We start from the raw sequence: 22417 nt of genomic DNA, 5'->3' as shown, positions 1-22417 counted from the left end.
AGCAAAAGTCATAGCACTTGCCCTTATATAACTTCTGATTCATTATTTTATGGCCCCCAACCTGATAGGACCAGCCAGGGAATAGAACACTGACCACCATTTATCATCAAACAAGCATTTATTGGGCACTTACTGTGTGCCAGGCCCATCTTAGATCTGTGGGTAGAAAACACGGACACTGAAATTGCTGTTCCCAAAGGGCTGGATGGTGTGGTGAAGGGATGGCCCTGTGCTCTCCACTCCCTGGCTGCTGGGGAAACAGAAGGGAAGGAGGGTCCTTGGGTGAGCGCTGGGTTTCAAGAAAAGCCTCCTGGAGGAGATATCACTGGTGAAAGGAGTGGTCTCTGTGACCCTGGTCCAGGCAGAGGGAAAGGACAGGAGGGAATTGCAGGCGGTACAGAACCATGGTTATTTCTAGATGCCCAGAGCAGAAAGTGTACTGAGAGCTGGAAGGCCCAGTGTCCCGTTATAGAAGGATCTTCGTTGGTTGCCACTGTTAAGATTTGGACTTCAGTTTGCGAGCACTTGGGGACCATCAAAGAGTTTAAAGCAGGCAAAGACACCATCAGAATGTGTACTTGAAATCTTTCTTTTTTTCAAAATATTTATTCATTTACTTGGCACGAGGGAGTCTTAGGTGCATCATTTGTGTGCTCGGTCACTCTGTCATGTCTGACTCTTTATGACCTCATGGACTGTAGCCCGCCTGGCCCCTTTGTCCCTGGGATTGTCCAGGTAAGAATATTGGAGTGGGTTGCCATTTCCTCCTCCAGGGAATCTTCACCACCTAGGGATCTAACCTGCATCTCTCGCTTCTCCTGCATTGGCAAGCGGATTCTTTACCACTGCACCACCTGGAAGACCCCTGAAGCATGTGAGTTCTTTTTAGTTGTGGCATGTGGGATCTAGCTCCCTGACCGGGGATCCAACCCAGGACCTCTGTATTGGGAGTGTGGACCATCAGGGAAGTCCCCCAGAATTTGTGCTTTAAAAATAGCAATAGTTAACCTTTTAAAAGTCCCTTCCCTCTTTCAGTACAGAATTGGACCAATGTATGTAACTGCATCCAGTCCTCACATCTGCCTGTGAGATGGGTTCAGTCACTTTCTCTTATCGACAGTTCCAAAATTCAAGGTATTGTAAAAGTCAGAGGTGTTTTTGTTTGTTTTTGTGAGTTAGGCCTGAAAACTCATTGGTGCTAAAACTTGACCTCCGTAGATGAGAGTATTTGTAATCTTTATTTATCCCATGTGGCATGAGTATTCATTTGTTTTACTGCAGAGATATCAATGCATTTTATTGCGGGTCCCACGGGGACTTTTATGGAACATAGTGTAGGTGTAATGGGCATTTGGCCATTTAGAAAACTGGGGCGCAAGGGGCACTGAAGTAACTATTAATGCCCAAGGTCACATTGCCAGTAAATGGCGGGAGTGAGGGTTGAACCCAGGTCTGACTCTGAGGCCCTGGCTCTCCCTGCCGTGTACCTGGCCCTGCACGTTTGGAGGCGCTGAGTTGAGGCAGTGTCAGTGGTTGACTACCCCAGCAGCAAGTGTAAAATGCTAGGATTCTGCCTCCCGCCCTCCTCTGGGGGAAGGGGAACGTCAGGCACTATCTGGAGATACTTTGGTTGTCATAACTGGGGGAGGGTGCTCCTGGAATCTAGTGGGTAGAGGTTGTTGAACAGCCTGTAACACTCAGGACAGTCCCTCATGGAAAGGATCGTCCAGCCCCAAATGTCATTAATGCCGAGTTGGAGAAACCCTTGTCTAGGCTTAATGTACTTGTTTGTCTGATTTGTCTAGAAAGTGGTTCTCAAAGCTTGCATGTGCATCAGTGTCACCTGGAGAGGGATCTTGTTAAAGCACAAAGATCCTGGTTCAGTGAGTCTGGGGCTGGGCCCCAGAGTTTCCCTTTCTGTCCAGTTCCCAGTGATGTCCACGCTGATGCTGCTGGTCACACTTGGAGGTCCATTGCTTTATGTCAAAGGAGAATTATTCATTGTGCTTATCTGTGGAGAGGTACCGGGAAAGAATATTGTTTATACCTTATCCTCTTTTTTTTTGGTTAGTTTATGGGATGTATTTGCCTGGAGCCATTTACATATACCCATCTATTTCCTAGTAAAACCAAACTACATCTGGTAGTGCTAAATACAGAGAATTCCCCCAAGGAGTAATAAACTAATATGGAGGATTCAGCTTAATTCCATGGGACCTGGAGTCGCTGCTAATGGTTTGGGCAGCAAGTTTAGGGGTCTGATAGGAAACCTTCAGGGATTACTGTGCCCTGAAGAGTTGGCAGAGAATGGTGCTGCTCTTTCACATGCATTCATTTGTATTTTGTTGAGGCTTCCCAGGTGGCTCAGTGATAAAAGAATCTGCCTGCCAGTGCAGGAAATGTGGGTTCAATCCCTGCGTCAGGAAGATCCCTTGAGGAGGAAATCGCAACCTACTCTAGTATTTATTGCCTGGGAAATCCCATGGACAGAGGCGCTTGGCGAGCTGCAGTCCATGGGGTCTCCGAATGACTAAGCACACACACACAGATTCCTTTGTTTAAGCTTCGTTCTTCATGAAACCTTAGTATTTTTAAATTTTAGTTTTCAGTTGCACGTTGGAACTAGAATGAGCATGCAGCGTAGAAAATTGATGCACTGGTAAAGTAAAAAAATGATATTCTGGAGTCAGTGGAGTATGACTGTCTTTCTAGTCAGGAAACTGTAAAAATAAAAGTAATAACCTCAGTATTACATTTCAGAATTTAACTGCAGCAGTCATTTTCCTGGTCGGAGAAACAAAATGAGACTGTACTTTCAGGACAGAACTGAAACGTGAGGCAACAGGAAATGATTCCCCGGACACGTTTGCTTTCTGAACTTCTTTGCTTTGAGTTGCACCAAAAATTTAGACGGTTGAAAAGGATAGATAGCATTTTTTTAAAGGTAAAATCTTACTAAAAGTCTTACCAGTAAGTTCAGGCTGTGGGCTAGCTATCTTCATTTTTGAAAAATAGAGTTTGGAGAGATGCCTGCTGATACTACTGTTTCAGGGGCCTAAAGGTCAAGGTTGATTTCTGCAAGAAATTGTTTTGTTTGGCCTAAGTCAAACAAAGAGAGATTGCGTATATTTTAGGATATTGCACTTAGGCTGGTAAGCAATAGAGATCACAGTAGACCAACTTTTAAAATATTTTTTGGTAGCATCTTCCTCCCCCCCCACCATTACATTAGCTGTTTATTATTTTTTTTTGTTTCCTTTTAGACATTTGTAAGCATATTAAGATGGTTTGAAGGAAAACTGTATATTTAGTAGCTGTTCTCATAGGAACAATGCTAAATAAACAAGCAACTTGATTTTTAAGTGTTATCCTTGGGAGGAAACCTGGTGTAGCTGGAAGTTTTCAGTTTATACAGAAAACCAGAATGTTAACTGCTGTATTTTTGTTGTCTTGCAGTGCCTAAAAATAGACTTTCATTTGTGTTACACAATGAAGTGAAGAAGTGAGATGTCGGAAGCCTGGGCAGGAAAGCGTCTGTTGCTGTGTCGTTAGGAGTGGGTTTTCATTAAGATCATTTTCTTTTATAGCATAGTTTAGAACAGATTCTGAATCTTGAATGCCTGAGTTTGAATCCTAGCCATGTGACTTTGGGCAGGTTACTTTCTTCTCCCAGTGTTGTAGTTTTGTCATCTGTAAAATGGAGATAAATAAGGCTCCAGGCTCCTAATTGTGGGAATTAGATGAATTTACATGTAAAGCACTTTGAACTGTACCTGGCACAGAGAAGGCACTTCATGTGTGTTGGCTATTATTATTTTCCTTCCCATTTATTTTGCACTTAATTGCTTTAATCTCATCAGAAGCTAAACATGTCTTTGCTTACTGTGACTTTTGAGTATGCATGTGCGTGCATGCGTGCTCAGTTGTGTCTGACTCTGGCATCTCTGGCGTCTTCTGCATTGCAGGTGTGTTCTTTACCGCTGAGCCACATGGGAAGCCCCTGGTATATATGTGTGTGTGCAAATAAAGTGAAAAATCTCTTGCCTGAATAGAATAGTTTCAGAGCAATAGATGCTTTCCTGTCCAGGCTTCTGACTTCTCACTTCTTCACTTTATTTTGTAACACGAATGAAAGAGTCTATTTTTAGGTACTGCAAGACAACAAAAATATAGCAGCTAACTTTCTGGTTTTGTGTATAAACTGAGAACTTCCACTTTGGGGGTCCCTTACAGGCCTTAGTTCTTATAACTGTCTTTGAGTCGTGCCTTTTCAGCATTTCCGCGTTTGGTCGCTTACAAGTCATGTCAGTCCCATGTTTCTATTTATAGAAGTCCTTGCCCTGCTCGCTGTGTTAGGAAGCCCCCAAACCGCTGCTAAGTTCCTGGATTCAGGATGAGGACTGCTATTGTGTGGTCATCCTCCCAGCCGCGATGTATTACAGTGGGAGGACAGGAAACAAAATCGATGAAGGGAAAGGTATGGGGTGAGGTCCAGAGGAAACCAGGTGTGAGCTTCCAGGAGTCCCGGCCCTGTAGAGACTCTCAGGAGATGTTCCATTCCCCCAGCCAGGAGTTATCCCCACCGTGTGAAATACTCACACTGGCTACCTGCAAGCTGGTTAGAGGTTCAGGCTACCCAGGCTCTCACTGGGGGATGTTCCTGAAGGCAGCCTCTGCCTCACACGTGCCAAAATCCCAGACTCCCAGAAGGAAAGCAGGAGGTCAGTGGTCTCTCAAATGGAAGTTTGGGTTTTGTTTTATTTTTTTTTTCCATATTTATTTGGCCGTGCCGGGTCTTAGTTGTGGCATGCAAACTCTTGGTTGTGGCGTGTGGCATTTAGTTCCTTGACCAGGGATCAAACCCAGGCCCTCTGCATCGGGAGCTCAGAATCTTAATCCCTGGACCCCCAGGGAAGTCGCTCAAATGTTAGTTTGAGAAAATCCTCAGTAAATAAATCTGGAAGAGGCTTGGACCAGAATTGCGAAATAGCCTCACTGTCTCCACCTGTTTTTCTTTTGTTTGCCCTTGTGTTTCAAGGCTGTGAAGAGTTTGGAACGTTTTTGTTTTTTTTTAATTCGGAAGTTAATGTTGCATGGACCCTACGTGGACAGACTCCATCCTCTCCTGCTCCTCAGAGGTTGTAATAGCTTTTACCCTCCTGGGTAGCACAGAGGTCACAAAAGATAATTTTGAGGCTGACAGTGGAAACATAGCAACAGGAATGGTTCCTTAAGTCGGAAAGAAAACATCTTCTCAGGTGGAAGACCCAGCCGCCCGGCTTGTGGAGCCATTGTTCTAATTTAGGCGCTGACAGAGGTGCACGTGTCCTTTGCCCCTGGGTAAAGTCTGCTGGTGACAGAATCAGCAGTCTGAGGGTCACCGTCATCGTGGACAGGATTCCTTCCCTAGACTGTAGAAGGGGGTGGAAAATTTAAGTTTTCTAAGCCAGTCTGATTTTCCTTTATACAAAAAAGGCTAGTTTCCCTGCCTTTCAGTTGTTAATTGAGTAAAAATCGAGTGTTTTCCCCCTTTGTTATTCAAAGAGGAAGGCTGCTTTCTGCCCTAGTAATGAATAGGGCAAAGTTCAAGAGACTTGGCTGGAAGGAAACTGCTGTTTCTTTGATAAAAGCAGATTAGGGCTTCCCTGGTGGCTAATTGCTAAGGAACCCAGCTGACAATATAGGAGACGTGGGTTCGATGCCGGGGTCGGGAAAATCCCCTGGAGGAGGAAATGGCAACCCACTCCAGTATTCTTGCCTGGGCAACCCCATGGACAGAGGAGCCTGGTGGGCTACAGTCCATGGGGTCACAAAAGAGTCAGATACGAGTGAAGCGACTGAAACAAGGTTGTACCACATCCTCTCTTCCTCTCTCTTTTAGGCTAACGTCTTAGTGTTATATCAGAAGAAATTACTCGGGCTATCAGAATTACGCATTTTTATCTGTAACCCTGGAGGTACTGTCAGACTAGGAAAAAACATTCTTTGTAGTAGGTAACACAAATGTTTGGTCATTTACCAAGGTATAAAATAACATCATTAATCCTAAGAGCGACTGGAAAATCAGATTTCCCCAAACTTACTTTTTTTCCAAGTTTAAAAGAAATCAGGCTTGGGGCATAATTTGTAACACATGCTATATTCTGTATTCTTTTAAGCCAATTCAATGAATAAGCCCTGTATATCAGTTTACAATTTAAAGATGATTAAATTGCTTTAATTTAGCTATTTGGGGATGATTAGGGTGTTTTTTGAAGAGCTTTTTGAAAGAGCTGGTTTTAGAAATGCTGATGTATCAGGCAAGGTAGAATTTGGCCTTGGGATTTTATAGAAACACCTGTGTGCTGTTTGAATTTCTTTATCAAAGTATGGGCATGATTTTCAAAGTAATCATACCAGAAAATAATATATACTGAACCCAAATGTATGTTCTCACTGGGCGATAGGTTTGAAAACGGTATTAATCATGTCTTGCCCAAGGTGCCTCCTGGTTTGAGAGCCAGTGCTTTTCAGGAGGAAAATTATGCTTTAATCTGGCTTTTCTCTACTGTGTTGTAGCATATGTAAATGAGATTTTATAAACTTGGTGATTTCCTAAAGTATGTTTGTAACTCGCTTTTGATCAGCTCTTTGACAGAGTGAAACCAAGGGGCTAGAAAAGATCAAAGGAACCTCTGTTCCTCATCAGGAGTATCTGTGAGCAGATCACAGATTCATCTCCCTGGAATAGGTGCTTCTTTCTTTCTGCTTTTTATGTATCTACTCTAGTAAGGTACTTCCAATGAATGTTCAGGACTGATCTCCTTTAGGATGAACTGGTTGGATCTTCTTGCAGTCCAAGGGACCGTCAAGAGTCTTCTCCAGCACCATAGTTCAAAAGCATCAATTCTTGGGCTCTCAGCTTTCTTTATAGTCCAACTCTCACATCCATATGTGACTATTGGAAAAACCATAGCTTTGACTAGATGGACCTTTGTTGGCAAAGTCATGTCTCTGCTTTTTAATATGCTGTCTAGGTTTGTGATAGCTTTTCTTCCAAGGAGCAAGCATCTTTTAATTTCATGGCTGCACTCACCATCTGCAGTAATTTTGGAGCCCAAGAAAATAAAGTCTGTCACTGTTTCCACTGTTTCCCCATCTATTTGCCATGAAATGATGGGACCAGATGCCATGATCTTTTAGTTCTTTGAGTGTTGAGTTTTAAGCCAGCTATTTCACTCTCCTGTTTTGCTTTCATAAAGAGGCTCTTGAGTTCTTCTTCACTTTCTGCCGTTAGAGTGGTGTCATCTGCATATCTGAGGTTATTAATATTTCTCCCAGCCATCTTGATTCCAGCTTGTGCTTCATCCAGCCCGGCATTTCACATGATGTACCCAGCATCTAAGTTAAGCAAGGTGACAATATACAGCCTTGACATACTCCTTTTCCAATTTGGAACCAGCCCATTGTTCTGTGTCCAGTTCTAACTGTGGCTTCTTGACCTGCATACAGATTTCTCAGGAGGCAGTTAAAGTGATCTGGTATTCCCACCTCTTTGAGAATTTTCCACAGGTTGTTGTGATCCACACAGTCAAAAGCTTTAGCATTGTCAGTGAAGCAGAAGTACATGTTTTTCTGGAATTCTCTTGCTTTTGCTGTGATCCAGCAGAATTTGGAAATTTGATTTCTGGTTTCTCTGCCTTTTCTAAATGCAACTTGAACATCTGGAGGTTCTTGGTTCACATACTGTTGAAGCCTAGTTTGGAGAATTTTGAGCATTACTTTGCTGGCATGTGAGATGAGTGCAATTGTGCAGTAGTTTGAACATCCTTTGGCATTGTTTCTCTTTGGGATTGGAATGGAAACTGACCTTTTCCAGTCCTGTGGCCACTACTGAGTTTTCCAAATTTGCTGGCAAATTGAGTGCAACACTTTAATAGCATCATCTTTTAGGACTTGAAATAGCTCAGCTGGAATTCCATCACCTTCACTAGCTTTGTTCATAGTGATGCTTCATAAGATCCACTTGACTTCACATTCCAGGATGTCTGATTCTAGGTGAGCAATCACACAGTCGTGGCTATCTGGCTCATTAAGATCTTTTTTGTATAGTTCTTCTGTGTATTCTTGTCACCTTTTCTTAATATCTTCTACTTCTGTTAGGCCCATACTGTTTCTATCCTTTATTGTGCCCCTCTTTGCATGAAATGTTCCCTTGTTATATATAATTTTCTTGAAGAGATAGATCTCTAGTCTTCCCCATTCTATTGTTTTCCTGTGTTTCTTTGCACTGATCACCGAGGAAGGCTTTCTTACCTCTCTTTGCTGTTCTTTGGAACTCTGCATTCAGATAGGTGTATCTTTCCTTTTCTCCTTTGCCTTTAGCTTCTCTTCTTTTCTCATTTATTTATAAGGCCTTCTCAGACAACCATTTTGCCTTTTTCCCTTTCTTTTTCTTGGGGATGTTCTTGATCACTGTCTCCTGTACAATGTCACGAACCTCCATCCATAGTTCTTCAGGCATTCTATCAGATCTCAACCCTTGAATCTATTTGTCACTTCTACTATATAATCCTAAGGAATTTGATTTAGGTCATTCCTGAATGGTCTAGTGGTTTTCCCTACTTCCTTCAATTTAAGTCTGAATTTGGCAATAAGGAGTTCATGATCTGAGCCAGTCAGCTCCCAGTCTTGTTTTTGCTGACTGTATATAGCTTCTCCATCTTTGACTGCAAAGAATATAATCAGTCTGATTTCGGTATTGACCATCTGGTGATGTCCATGTGTAGGGTCGTCTCTTGTGTTGGAGGAGGGTGTTTGCTATGACCAGTGGGTTCTCTTGGCAAAACTGGACTAGCCTTTGCCCTGCTTAATTTTGTACTCCAAGGCCAAACTTGCCTGTTACTCTAGGTATCTCTTGACTTCCTACTTTTGCATTCCAGTCCCCTATGATGAAAGGGACATCTTTTTTTGGTGTTAGTTCTAGAAGGTCTTGTAGGTCATTGTTGAATAGTTCAACTTCAGCTTCTTTGGCATTAGTGGTTGGGGCATAGACCTGGATTACTGTGATATTGAATGCACAGAGTCACAGTTTATTTATTGCCTTGTATTTTTCAAGCCAGTGAGTCCCTGCCTTTTGGTGCTTTCTCTTTCCTGCCTTTCTGCCCCAGACTTCTCTGCTCAGCTCTGCCCCTGCTCACAGATCCCAAGGAGTAACTGTTGCTCTCAAGGCCCCATCCACCCAACACCTCTCGCCCTTGTGTCCACGCCCTCCCCACCCCTCTGTACTGACCTCCATGGATACATCAGACGGACTCTGAGGGGCCCCAGAGCCTCTTCGAGTCTGCCACACTGAAAAGAAAGTGGTTGCGTCCTGTTTGAAACTGCCCCTGCTTCCCCGGTGGCTCAGTGGTAATCCTCCTGCCAGTGTAGGAGCTGCAGGAGATGCAGGTTTGGTCCCTGGATCGGGAGGATCCCCTGGAGGAGGACATGGCAGCCCACTCCAGTATTCTTGCCTGGAGAATCCCACGGACAGAGTGTGGCAGGCTACAGTCCCTGGGTTCACAGACAGCGACCAGAGACACGCGGAGCAAGTGAGCGCGCGTGCACTGCTTCTAGAGCCTGCAGCTGCCCAGAGCTTCAGGCTGACCCTGTTCCACTCCTCACCCTCTCCTGCTCTCAGTGGTAACAGTTTGTTAAGCACGCTTCCAGGAAGTGCACGGTTTTTGCACTTAGAATTTGAGATAGCCACACTTGAAAATCAGACAGACTAAGTCCTGTGTACCTCAGGGCTTGTGAAAGTGTTAGTTGCTCAGCTGTTTCTGACTCTGTGCGACTCCATGGACTGAAGCCCACCAGGCTCCTCTGTCCATGGGATTCTCCAGGCAAACATTCCGGAGTGGGTTGCCATTTCCTCCTCCAGGGGATCTTCCTGACGCAGGGATGGAACCCAGGCGTCCTCCATCTTTACTGTCTGAGCAGCAGGGGGGCCCTAAGCTCATGACAAAGTGTTTCCTAGTTGGCGGCCCTGCCGTCCTCCTGCTTCTCGGCCATTCCGTCTTTTCTCCGGGGACCACCCCCCATCCTGCCCTCCTCAGAAGCCAAAATCCTAGTCTGCCTCAAAGGCCTGTTCACTTCTCTTTCTGCCCCTCATCAGCCTTCTTGCCCTCTCTGCCCAGCCTGACTCAGCGTGGCTGTGGAATTTAGTTCCATCATCTTTTATTATGCTTAAAAAAATCATAAACATTTCTTCATGCTTCCATGGTCATCATAACTCATTTTAGTGACTATATAGGCTATTAAATTAATATGTCATTAACCCATTTTATTATATGGCATTTTCCCTTAATTTTTACTCCTTTGAGTAAGGCTCATATGAACTTTTTAAAATACATAGTTCTTTTCTTTTCATCTGTTAAAAAATTTCTGCAGAATCAGTTGCCAAGCCTGGAATTCCTAAGTCAATTTATTGTTGCTTTTATCATCATCATCATCATCATCATCATTACTGTTGTTATTATTAGGTAGGTAATGTGTTTCTCACTCAATGGAACAGGATTCTTGCCACAGAAGTAGTTCTAGTGCTGACAAAAAATCATGAGAACTCTGGAAATGGTACATTATTGTTGTTCTCAGTTGTTTCTTGCTTAGCCCTGCTCAGCAGTTTCAGTCTAAAATATTTAAAATAAAGAAATACAATCCAGCTTTGGCATTTTCATTTTCCCAGAAATTAAATGGATGATGATCCACGGGGGTGAACAGCAAGACAAATCAGATGACGGTTTGGTGTGGATACGGTGGGGCTATTGTCTTACCAAGAGCCCTCTTTTCCTCTCTCCATGAAAAACTCTGCAGCCCCACGTGAGTTCGTGCTTCTCAGACTAGGAGGGCAAAGCAGACTGATGGTAGAGCCCTCCGTAGGATCAGCAGGAGTGTGGGAAGTTTAAAAAGCACTTATGTAGTCTCTGGAAGAAATGACACATTTCCTTTCTAAGTACCTTTTGGAAAAGTTTCAGGCTATTGTTTTTAAAATAACCTAAACATAGAGCTTGGCAAAATGAACACGTTTTTAAAATTTTTTTATCTACATTGACACAGTCTTAGACTATCAAAGAAAATCCCTCTACTAGAAAAATGGGTAGAATAAGCAGCAAGCGAACCATACAGTGAGTTTAAGTGAGTGGGTGTAAGTTGTCAAAACAGTGAAGGAAAAAGAAGCTGTTTTATCTTGGTGCAGAGCATGGCTTCCCTGGTGGCTCAGATGATAAAAAATCTGCCCACAATGCAGGAGGCCCAGGTTTGATCCCTGGAGAAGGAAATGGCAACCCACTCCAGTATTCTTGCCTGGAGAATCCCATGGGCAGTGGAGCCTGGCAGGCTACAGTCTGTGGGGTCGCAAAGAGTTGCTCGAGTAACACATAGAGCATGGCTTAGACATTCATGAAGGAGGTTTTTGTAAAAATAAAGCCATCTGATCTTGATGCTTTGATATGGTTTATTAATATCATTCAGGAATTTTTAATAGTCTGTGCCCCTAAAATGTTGCTAAACTGTATTGTGAACAGTAGATTTTGTTTCCAATTTGCTGAATAGCAAATTTTTTTAGTCTGTGGAATTTGTTGATTTTTAAAAATAAAACAGCCCAACTTAAGCCTGTTTTGATAACCATTTTTTAAACCAATGAGACATATCCTAAATAAAAAACAAATTTCTGTATTACTTAATAGAAGTTATACAACTTTGTTTAATACGTAGTTTCTTGAGAGTGCTGGAGTATTAGGAGTTGAACTTAATATTGTTTTGATTTTATCTCAGAAGTGGGAGATTTTAATTTGTCACCCAAGAAAGTAAAGGAGTATGCCTGGAAAAAGAGAAAGAAGGAATTCTAGATAGAACATGTGAGTACAGAAGGAAAGCCAGCTATCAAGGTCAGCTGCCTGATTTGGAACCTGATTCGCAAGCAAGGATGGTCTTCTCTCAGCCTGAATGTGATAAACAATTTTCAGGTGAAACACCCCCAACAAATAGTATAAGTCTTGCCAATTTTCTAGTGTGTCCGCTTGAGCTGGCTGCAGATCAGATGGTAGTACTGTTGTTTGTCCTCAAAGGAAATACTACTGTGTTTCAAAGTTCCTGGGGTCTAGCTAGGTCCCATTTTGACCTTGGGCTAGTTTATCATTCTGAAGCTTCATGAAGTTAAAGTGTGATTTTTTCAGGTTAGATGATTGAATGGAAGAGATGACTTTAAGGTTTTCCGCTCACAGCAGCTTCTCAGCTGTCTGAAATCATTCTTCTTTCAAGAAGACACAGGCAAGAGCATGTCCCCCGACCCCTCCATTGAACTACCGGCACATTTGTGACTACAACTTTTGGGGTTGATTTTGGGAGTTTTAGAATATATCAGCATTCTGATCTTTAGACCCTTAAAACCACACAGATAGGGAGCTTGTTAATTGCTTTGAATGAAGGAAGATGCTGCCTGACACCCTCATCTTCAAGTGCCTTGGCCTTTACTGTCCTGTTTGCAAGTGGAGTAGAATCCTTGAACAGGCTTTAGTGTAATTTTTAGAAATATTTATTTATTTGGCTGCACTGGGTCTTAGTCTTGGCACACAGGATCTTTAGTTACGGCCTGTGAACTCTTAGTTGAGGCTTGTGTGAATTCTTTAGTTATGGCATATGGGATATAGTTCCCCAACCAGAGATCAAACCCCAGGCCCCCCTGCATTGGGAACGTGGAGTCTTAGCCACCAGACCACCAGGGAACTCCCTCCTTGAGCAGATTTAACGCTTAGAGGAGAGTTGGCCTTTAACTTCTTATAATACCTTATGTTTCATCCCCTATGTTGAACATAGGTAATGGAATGTATCCATAAGTATTCTGTACTAAATAACAAAATATAGTCAACAAAATGTGATATTGTGTTCATAGTACAGGCCTAAGGATCATCATTATAAGCTTCTTTTGATTAATTTAGGTGAGTGAAAGTGAAAGTCACTCAGTTGTGTCCAACTCTTTGCGACCCCATGGACTATAGTCCATGGAATTCTCCAGGCCAGAATACTGGAGTAGGTAGCCTTTCCCTTCTCCAGGGGATCTTTCCAACCCAGGTAGCCAACCCAGGTGTCCTGCGTTGCAGGCAGATTCTTTACCAGCTGAGGCACCAGGGAAGCCCTTAGGTATGGAAGGCCATGCCAGATGCTGCTCATCCTGCGGTGTGCTGCCCAGGTGGACTACTGCCTGGAGAGAGAAGTCCTTGGTAGGGAGGTGAGGGATGAGGGCTTTGGACGCAATCTGAGCTCAGTATTTTGGGCACCTGAGGATGACAGCTTGCTAGGATGCAGGGTCTGGGTATGGGAATCACAAGCATGTCAGTTGAAACCCTGATTTGAGACCACCACTGGTGGCCTCTGTGCCCAGGGGCAGTGGGATGCATGGCTCCTTGGGAGTTGTTGCCAGTGGTCGACATACCCAAGGTGGTCTGGAGGGAGGGAGACCCCAGGTAACCTGGGAGGAGGCTGCACTGAGGCATGAGTGGTGAGAGTTGGGCGGTGGTGGACGTGCCAAGAACAGAGGCAAGATCCAGTGTGTTAGGTTGGAATTACTGCTTACTTCTTAAAAAACAAGCAGAAGCCTACAACAGTGTTATCACATCTAAAGAACAGAATCTTTAATGTCAGATATCTAGTCAGTGTTCCTATTTGTAGCTGTTTCATGACAATATTGGAGAAGGCAATGGCACCCCACTCCAGTGCTCTTGCCTGGAAACTCCCATGGACGGAGGAGCCTGGTAGGCTGCAGTCCGTGGGGTCGCTGAGTCGGACACGACTGAGTGACTTCGCTTTCACTTTTCACTTTCATTCATCGAAGAAGGAAATGGCAACCCACTCCAGTGTTCTTGCCTGGAGAATCCCAGGGACGGGGGAGCCTGGTGGGCTGCTGTCTACGGGGTTGCAGAGTCGGACAGAACTGAAGTGACTTAGCAGCAGCAGCAGCATGATAATATAGGCATGTTTATGTTACAGTTGGAGAAGGCAGTGGCACCCCACTCCAGTACTCTTGCCTGGAAAATCCCATGGACGGAGGAGGCTGATAGGCTGCAGTCCATGGGGTCGCTAAGAGTCGGACACGACTGAGCGACTTCACTTTCACTTTTCATTTTCATGCACTAGAGAAGGAAAGGGCAACCCACTCCAGTGTTCTTGCCTGGAGAATCCCAGGGATGGGGGAGCCTGGTGTGCTGCCATCTATGGGGTTGCACAGAGTCGGATACGACTGAAGCGACTTAGCAGCAGCAGCAGCGTATGTAACAGTTTGGCCGAATCAGGATCTAAGTCTCCACATGGTGATTACTTGATGTGTCTGTTAAACCTCTGTAGTGGTAGGCTGGTCCTCCACCTCTGTGTTTCCCTCCTTGCAAATTATGTGTTGAAGAAACTAGGTCATTTGTCTACAGAGTTTCCTGCAGTCTTGCTTTTTTGCTGAATAAAATCCAGTGGTAGTGGTTATTGTGTTCCTCTGCATTTCCTATAGATTGATAGTTGGATCTAGAGGTTTGACCAGATGTAAAATAAAGTTGGTATCATACTGCACTTATCAATTTTATATAGGGCCTTTTACTTAACATTATATCATGAACATTTTCCCATGCCATTAAGTATTTTTTCTATTTCATAACTTCATTTAAATGGTTTCCAACTAGAAAGATCTGTTCCATCGCTTCAGTTCAGTTGCTCAGTCCTGTCCGACTCTTTGCAACCCCACTGGCTGCAGCACTCTAGGCCTCCCTGTCCATCACCAACTCCCGGAGTTTGCTCAAACTCATGTCCATTGAGTCAGTGATGCCATCCAACCATCTCATCCTCTGTTGTCCCCTTCTCTTCCTGTTCTATTCCTTCTGTTCATGGAAATGCCTTAACCTCTGAGATTTGTGGAAGAAGAAAAGTAAATAAGCATCAACAGTAACCGGGAACCCACAAATAGTAACAGCGGTTTAAACATTAGCTCAAAGAGTGTCAAATTTTGATTTAAGATGTTGAACTACAAACAATAAAAAGTATATATCTGTTTACACATGCTTTAGTCTGATCTGCGTCCCGCTTTCCCTTTTAGTTTTGGATGTGAACTTGAACTTCTGTCACAGTGTAGGTCCTCATGAAGGGGGTCTGCCTGATGGTCTTGCTTTGTGACCCTTGTGACGTAGCAGCTCATTTAATGTCGCTTGAACAGAGAGACTGCGTGTCACCATGTCTTCATGGTGTCTGTGCAGACGTGGTATCTTAGTACCTGCGTGATTGCAAACAGCGGGTCAGTCGGATTCGCTGAAGCTGCTGAGGGGGTTCGTGGTGAGGATGCTGGGGCGTCTGCCTCCTAGAACCCTTAGAACCCAGGAGGGGCCTCAAGAGCAGCTGGCATGAGGACCCTCCACGTGGACTGTCTCCCGTTTCTCGGCTTCATTCTTCCCCCTAACGTACAGAATTCTCCAGTCCAGACCGCAAAACGTGTGGCCAGAAACAGTCATGCCAACTCCTGGAGAGGTACGGGTCTGTTTCTCTCTCCCGCTTTCTGATTTCCCCGGGAAGGAACTGACTGATCTCTTCTCTGGTCTGACCAGTGGTGATCAGAGGTGGGATAATGTGGAGGAAAATCCTGGATTCAACTTGCAAAGGTTCCGTGGTGGCCAGTCCGCCGTGGCTGGAAGATGGGGCGTGTTGTACAAATGGCAGTTCACACACTCAGGCCTGTCTCCAGGTCACACGTAAAACAGCATGATGCCCGCTGTGCTGCTCAGTCATCTCCTTATTTGGATAAATGAGGGTCAACATCTAGTCTGTCTTTATTATGGTCTCATCATTTACAATAATCTTATATAAGCTGGGCAGATTCTGACACATGCACACACCCACGTCACCACCTCCCCAGTGCCTGACACGGCCCCGGAAAGTTCTCTCGTATCCTTTGCTGCGTTCTGTCCTTCCTCAACCTGGGAAGCAACCACTGTTCTTATTTTTATCTCAGAGACCAGTCTTCCTTGTCTCCAACTTCAAACAGGATGGAAACAGAGAGTGTCAGCACCTAGCCTTAATGTATTCTAGCTCAAGTTGTAAACATTAATTCAGTGCTAGCTGTGAGCCAGAATCTCGTTGCTGTTGAAATACAAGAGTGGCTGTGACAGAGCTGCCAGTCAGGGCCACGGAGGGAGCTGGGACTCAAGGTGAAGGCAGGGCACGGCTGCGCAGGGCAGGGCGGCCAGTGTCCTGCTCGGAAGGGAAGGAGGCCCAGAGCTCCCCGGAGGCTTGGTGCTGTGCGGGAGGGGCACTCCTCATTGTTCTTCTGAGGGAAGAGCCAAAATACTGAACCTGGGCTGTTTTGGTGGTGTGTCCTTTGCCCGCCTGTGGGCAGGACTTCCTCACCTCCCATGTGTGCTCTGGTGAAAGGAGAGGCCCGGGGACTGGTGTGGAAGGGTTTACTCCCAAGGCCGAGCTGGCCGGGAACTTCCGGTGAATGAGCGGCGATGTGGGCTCCGCTCTGTATGCAGGTCTCTCCCAGTTCTCCAGAAACGTTTTCTTTCCGTTTACTTCAGCTACTCTCTTCATTCGGAGAAGGCAGTGGCACCCCACTCCAGTGCTCTTGCCTGGAAAATCCCATGGACGGAGGAGCCTGGTGGGCTGCAGTCCACGGGGTCGCTAAGAGTCGGACACGACTGAGCGAGTTCACTTTCACTTTCATGCATTGGAGAAGGAAATGCAACCCACTCCAGTGTTCTTGCCTGGAGAATTCCAGGGATGGGGGAGCCTGGTGGGCTGCCGTCTCTGGGGGCGCACAGAGTCGGACACGACTGAAGTGACTTAGCAGCAGCAGCAGCAGCACTCTCTTCTTTGGGTGAGATGGCCAAGACACCAAGTTTGCAGTTGGTTGGCAAGAGTCAGTAGTCCTCAGCGTTGTTTGTGTATCACTATATAACGAGCACTTTCCATGTTATTGATATTATTCAGAATCCTGACTCCTAGTTCTTGTATAACTTACCATGTATGGACATAACTGTAGGTAGTCAGTTGGGTTGTTTGGGTTGACCAAAAAGTTCATTTGTTTGTAAGTAAAAATAAAAGACATATTTTTCATTTTCACCAAGAACATTATTGTGTAGTCACTTAACCAAATGAACTTTTTGGCCAGCCTGCAGGGAAGCCTGGGTTTGCTCCAGTCCATGGGGTCGCAAAGAGTCAGACATGACTGAGCGACTGAATAGCAACAATAAATATATAGAGTATGTGTGTGTGTGTAGACATGTACATACTAGTATAATATACCATGTACTCTGTGTGTGTATGTGTGTGTATTTGTCTAATTTGTCCAACTGATTAATGTTATAAGGTCAATGGGAAATAGTATTGAAAATAAGAAGTTTACTTGGGTGACAAAGAGGATAAATTTATTAAAGACTACTCATTCTTTTCTTTTTTCTACAGGACTATCCGAGTATGGCTGAAAAGAGACAGCGGTCAGTACTGGCCCAGCATTTACCACACAATGGCCTGTGAGTAGCTGCACTGTTCCACCCTAGAAGAATGTCTTTGATGATTTAAATTTCAAAATGAGCTTGTTGGTTACCTAATGCCTAGTATTCTGTGTTAAAATGCAGGAAAATTCCCCTTCTCTTGCAAAAAGGAAGCTGAGTCAACTGGTTTAACTGAATCACTTGAAAAAAACCTGGAGGCAAAAAAAAAGGAAGAGGAAAGCTGCCCACCTCCCCCATTTTCCTTTGTCTTCATTTTGCCAACTTATATTAGTAGTAATTTTCTACTTAGTAATAGCTGATACTGACACTAAAACAGGATTCTGAACACTCCTTTGCCTCATACCTGGCCTTTTGTGCTTTTTCATAAACTCTGGATACTGCTGAGAAGTTTGGTCCAAGGCGCAAAACATACTAAATGGAGATTTTTTTTTTCCCAGTAGTCAAATATGTTCTAAAAATAAATCCAAAAGATAAAGCTTTTGCATTGAGATTTTAGAAGAGCCCTGAGATGTAGTGACATAAAATTGCAATTAAATCCTGCCCTTCCTGCCAATCTAAGCTTTGTCTCCTTCACTCCCACTTCTCCATCCTTTCTTGAAAAAAGGAGGCTGGGTGCTACCCAGGTCCAAGCTGGAATCGAGTCCTGCCACCCCAGTGGCCACATGGAAGGCATCATAGCTGCTGTGTCCGGGTGGTTTTGGTCCTTAATGAGGAGATTTTCCTCAGTTAAGGTTTCGGTGTTCAGAGGCCCCCTTGGGAAAAGGCACATGGTTCTGGGGCAGGCTTGATGGTCTGTTACTGAAGACCACACGAAGTTCTCCAAAGAAGAGCGCCTGCCAGGGCCAAACTCTGTGGACACTGCGGCTCCGTGAAGAGTCACTGCAGGGGCTGGGGGGTGTGTTACAAACGCAGAGTAGCCAGTTACTCAGCAGATTCTATGCAGTCCGCTTGAGTCACCCTTCCAAGCACTGCCTGTTTTGCTAGCACTTTCCCATTCGCACATTTATTGCAGGGTACCTGCAGGATTTTGATCCTATAAACATTTCCACAAAGGATTAGTAGTTTATCAGAATTTTCCTTTGTCTTACCTTCCACTAACAGCTTGGGCAGGCCGGTCACCTTCTCTGTCTTGATAACCATTCAGTGAGAACGAAGCAGACTTTTTGGAATGCTGGTATAAAGCTAACTATTACAAAAGGACCCTTTTATGTAATTATAAAATAGTTATAAAAAGTGCAACTTCACTGTATGTACATAGTGTGTTAAGACTACCTGAAACCCTAATCGTGGTCTCTTGTGCAGGCAGTAGTATCTTCTGTCCTGCATCTGCGTTTATCTGTGTATGGGTCACCTTGGTTACTCAATGTGGGAACATGAAGTGGCCATTGTCTCAGTAAATGTCCTTACAGGCCCATTTAATAAATTTACTTTGGGATTTTGAGGAAGCTGGGCAGAAATAGATGGAGCACCCTCATCCACTGAGCCTACTTTTACTCAACCGAAAAAAAAAAGGGGGCTTCTCTTAGGTGAGTAACTCCTTACTTCCAGTGGTTCCGTGATGGGTCCATAGCTGGAAATAGCCACAGCAACCCAGGGACCCGCTCCCAGTGTTGGGAGATGGTTTGTCATCCTTGTGGACGGTCTTATTAATGCTGTTGGCTGTGATTCCTCCCTCCTCCCCCTTCCCTTACACTTCAGATTTTGGCCACAGCTCAGTCTCCTTGAGACCTCAGCTGTGGAGTTCTTTAGAACAAGGAGAGTCTAAGATGGATTTTTGTACTAATGTCCAGTGTTTAGTACGGTGACCCTTGGCTTGCATTTCCCCCAGACACTTAGTTCCCTCTGTAACTGATTTCTCTCCTGGGATGCCAGGGCCAAGCAGCAGCAGCACATGCTCTTCCTGGGCTTTTGAGTCTTGGGCACATGGCTTTGCCTTCTCCATCACCATCCCTTGCTAGCTTGGCTTAACTGTATCCTCCGGAAGTAGCTACCAGAACTCTGTGGCTGGAAGGACCAGGAAAAAACAGGACAGAACAGCCCTAGCATCTCTGCCGTGGGTGACTGACACCTTTGTGTTTGTATACATGCATGCAGCCTGTTGCTTCCAGACGGCTGGTTGTTACCTCCAGCTAGAGCAGTGTCTGCTGATGAAACTGCAGGAACACTGCCAGAAGGAAACAGAATGAACAAATGTTGAGAAATTTGCTTGTCTGTTTTAGGGTGATTTTTAAAATTAAATTCAAAACACAAGAAGAAGAGTGCCGCGTTGCTTTAAAAACCACTGCAGATTTACCAGTTGACATTTTAGTGGTCATCCTCAGATTTAGACTGTTCGCTGTGATGCAACAGAGGTGATCAGTAAGCGAAACCGTAGAGTATCGCTGTTCGTGGAGCAGTTACGAATCACAACAGTACCTCACGTAACAGAAATAACTGAGAATCTGCTTTAGCTGAAGAAAAACCTGTCAGTTTCTGCTTCTGCTGTGTGCTCCTGCTCAGTCACGCCCGGGTCTTTGCAACCCCATGGACCATGGACTGTAGCCTGCTCGGCTCCTCTGTCCATGGGATTCTCCAGGCAAGAAGACTGGAGTGGGCGGCTGTCTCCCCCTCCAGGAGGTCTTCCCGACCCAGGGATCAAGCCTGTGTCTCTCATGTCTCCTACTTTGGCAGGTGGGTTCTTTACCACCAGCACCACCTGGAAAGCCCATCTACTATGTGTCTCATGCATTTTTCTTGGTGCTATTTTACCAAATCATCACAACAGCTATTATAAGAAAGATGATATTTTCATCATTTAGTAGACAAGGAAACTGAGGCCAGAGGTTGGAATTCCAGTCCATGTGCATCCGACTCCAGAACTGGGCTGCTCACCACAGTATGGGGTGGGTCCACAGACTTCTACAAAGGACCAGACATAAATATTAGACTTTGTGGGCCAGACAGTCTCTGTGGCAGCTTCTCAACTCTGCCATTGCGGAATCAAAAGCAGTCATAAAGAATACATAGATGAATGAGCCTGGCTGTATTCCAGAAAACCCTTTGTTTATAAAACTAGAGTTTAAAGCAAACGATTTTGTACTGCAGTGACCTTTTTAAAAGGTCTCTGATTTGAAAGATGTTTTGTGTTTTTCTTGTTTATAAAACTATGTTAGCATTCACATTTAAAAAAAAGATTATCTTTTAAAAAAAACTACATAACTAGAAACTTCCCTTCTAGGAAAAAAGTCAGAACATTTTTATATACTAAACAAATAAACCAGGAAGGCTTGCTTTTTTTTTTTTTTTAATGTGAGAAGTCTCTAACCTTATAAAATTACTCAGCATGTTGTAATTTTTACACAAAGGAGAGATTTTACATATTCATGTGCAGTTTGTTATAGGATTGGGCATAAAAAGAATTGAAAAGAAGCTTAAAACTAAAATAGTAAGATTTAGTAACAACTGAAAAGCAAGCAAAAATGATGACAGTGAATCTTTAAAATCATCAAAGGGATTTGATTTGTTGAAGATAATTTTGTGTGTGATTATTAAAGAGCATTTTGTGTGACAATAGCATGTATTGTTGGGCTTCCCCAGTTGCTCAGTGGTAAAGAACCTGCCTGCCAATGCAGGAGATGCGGGTTTGATCCCTGGGTTGGGAGAAGGAGATGGCAACTCATTCCAGTATTCTTGCCTGGGAAATCCAATGGACAGAGGAGCCTGGTGGGCTACAGTCCAGGGGGGTTACAAGAATTGGACACGACTTAGTGACTAAAACAAAGAAACATGTATCTTTGTGCTTATAATCCTTAAACAGGATCATTCTTTGTAGTATCAAACATCAATATGGTGGATAATGTGTACAAACTTGCAGTCTATTCTGATTGTTATGTGTGTAGACAATTTTAGTATCTACATTTCAACGAGATAGTTCTTGGAATGCAGCTGAAATAATCTTTTTCTATAGTCTGATCATGCAGCTAACTATGTTTCTGCCTTTGAGTACAATCCAGCATTTCTTCCAGTTTTTTTCCTTTGGTGGAGAATATCCGCCATGGTAGTTAAAGACCTTTAAACTTTTTCAAGTTTTAACTTCATTTATAGGATTTTTCTCTTCTACTGTTTTATAAGATGTTTTATTTCAAAGTAAGCTCGAGTTTGTTTGTTTGTTTCCTGGCATTCATTTCTTTCTGTGGTCAATTAAAATTCTTAAGGCTGAAGTGAACCTGAGTATTTCTTTTTCCAAGTGTTCGATTTTCTAAATCACTTTAATTTTGATTTTTAGCAGAAGGAAGTGATTTAAAGTTTCTCCTTTCTGAAACTCATTCTCTGGCAATGCATTTTGGAAGAAATATAGGTGGAACCTGGAAGGGTTGTGTCTGTGGGAAGAGTCAGGCTGTCCCAGTCACATGACGCTGCTTTGGACAAAGAAACAAACTGGGATTGTATGAGTCACTGCAAAATGGAACTTTTTTTGACCATTGGGGGAGAAAACAACAACAAATAATCCCTAAGTAGCCTCCCAGTCTGCTCACATGCCTTGGAACGGGAATTGTGGTACTGGACACCTCTCTTTCCACAGATGCCCGCTACTGTTTAGCCTGTGATGGGGAAGGAGGAGGGGGAGGATGACCCACAGAGCCAGGGTGGCAGATCACCTTCTCTAAACACTGGTCCCCACACCTTTCCAGAAAGAGGTAGGAATTTCAGCCAGATGAAACTTCATGCTGACTTGCTTCACCCAAAGTCATAAAAGTAACTTGGAAGGTTATTAAAGCTAAAATTTGAAACTAAAACAGCAGAAAGAAGTTTAATAAAATTTCTAAAAATAAAACATCTTTGCCCTCTTTTTTTCTTTTTTAAACCTAAGTTGTATAGCTCTTTTTAATAACGTACCTTGAACAATGGCTTAACGTGCTTAGCTCTCCTCGTAACATGGT

At 44.0% G+C, this 22417-nt stretch overlaps 1 protein-coding gene across 1 annotated transcript in view; it reads left to right on the top strand.

Moving 5' to 3' along the window:
* WDFY1 (WD repeat and FYVE domain containing 1) overlaps positions 1-22417 on the top strand; it is a 51442-nt gene that overhangs the window by 2241 nt on the left and 26784 nt on the right. Inside the window, exon 2 of the mRNA XM_020877717.2 lies at positions 17449-17516. Coding sequence (XP_020733376.1) covers positions 17449-17516 — 68 coding nt within the window. The remainder of the gene's footprint in view (positions 1-17448; positions 17517-22417) is intronic.

The sequence above is a fragment of the Odocoileus virginianus genome, chromosome 30, assembly GCF_023699985.2.
Source record: "Odocoileus virginianus isolate 20LAN1187 ecotype Illinois chromosome 30, Ovbor_1.2, whole genome shotgun sequence".
Classification (NCBI taxonomy): Eukaryota; Metazoa; Chordata; class Mammalia; order Artiodactyla; family Cervidae; genus Odocoileus; species Odocoileus virginianus.
The sequence above is the reverse complement of the archived record's forward strand: the minus strand, read 5'-3'. Positions and strand labels throughout refer to the sequence as shown.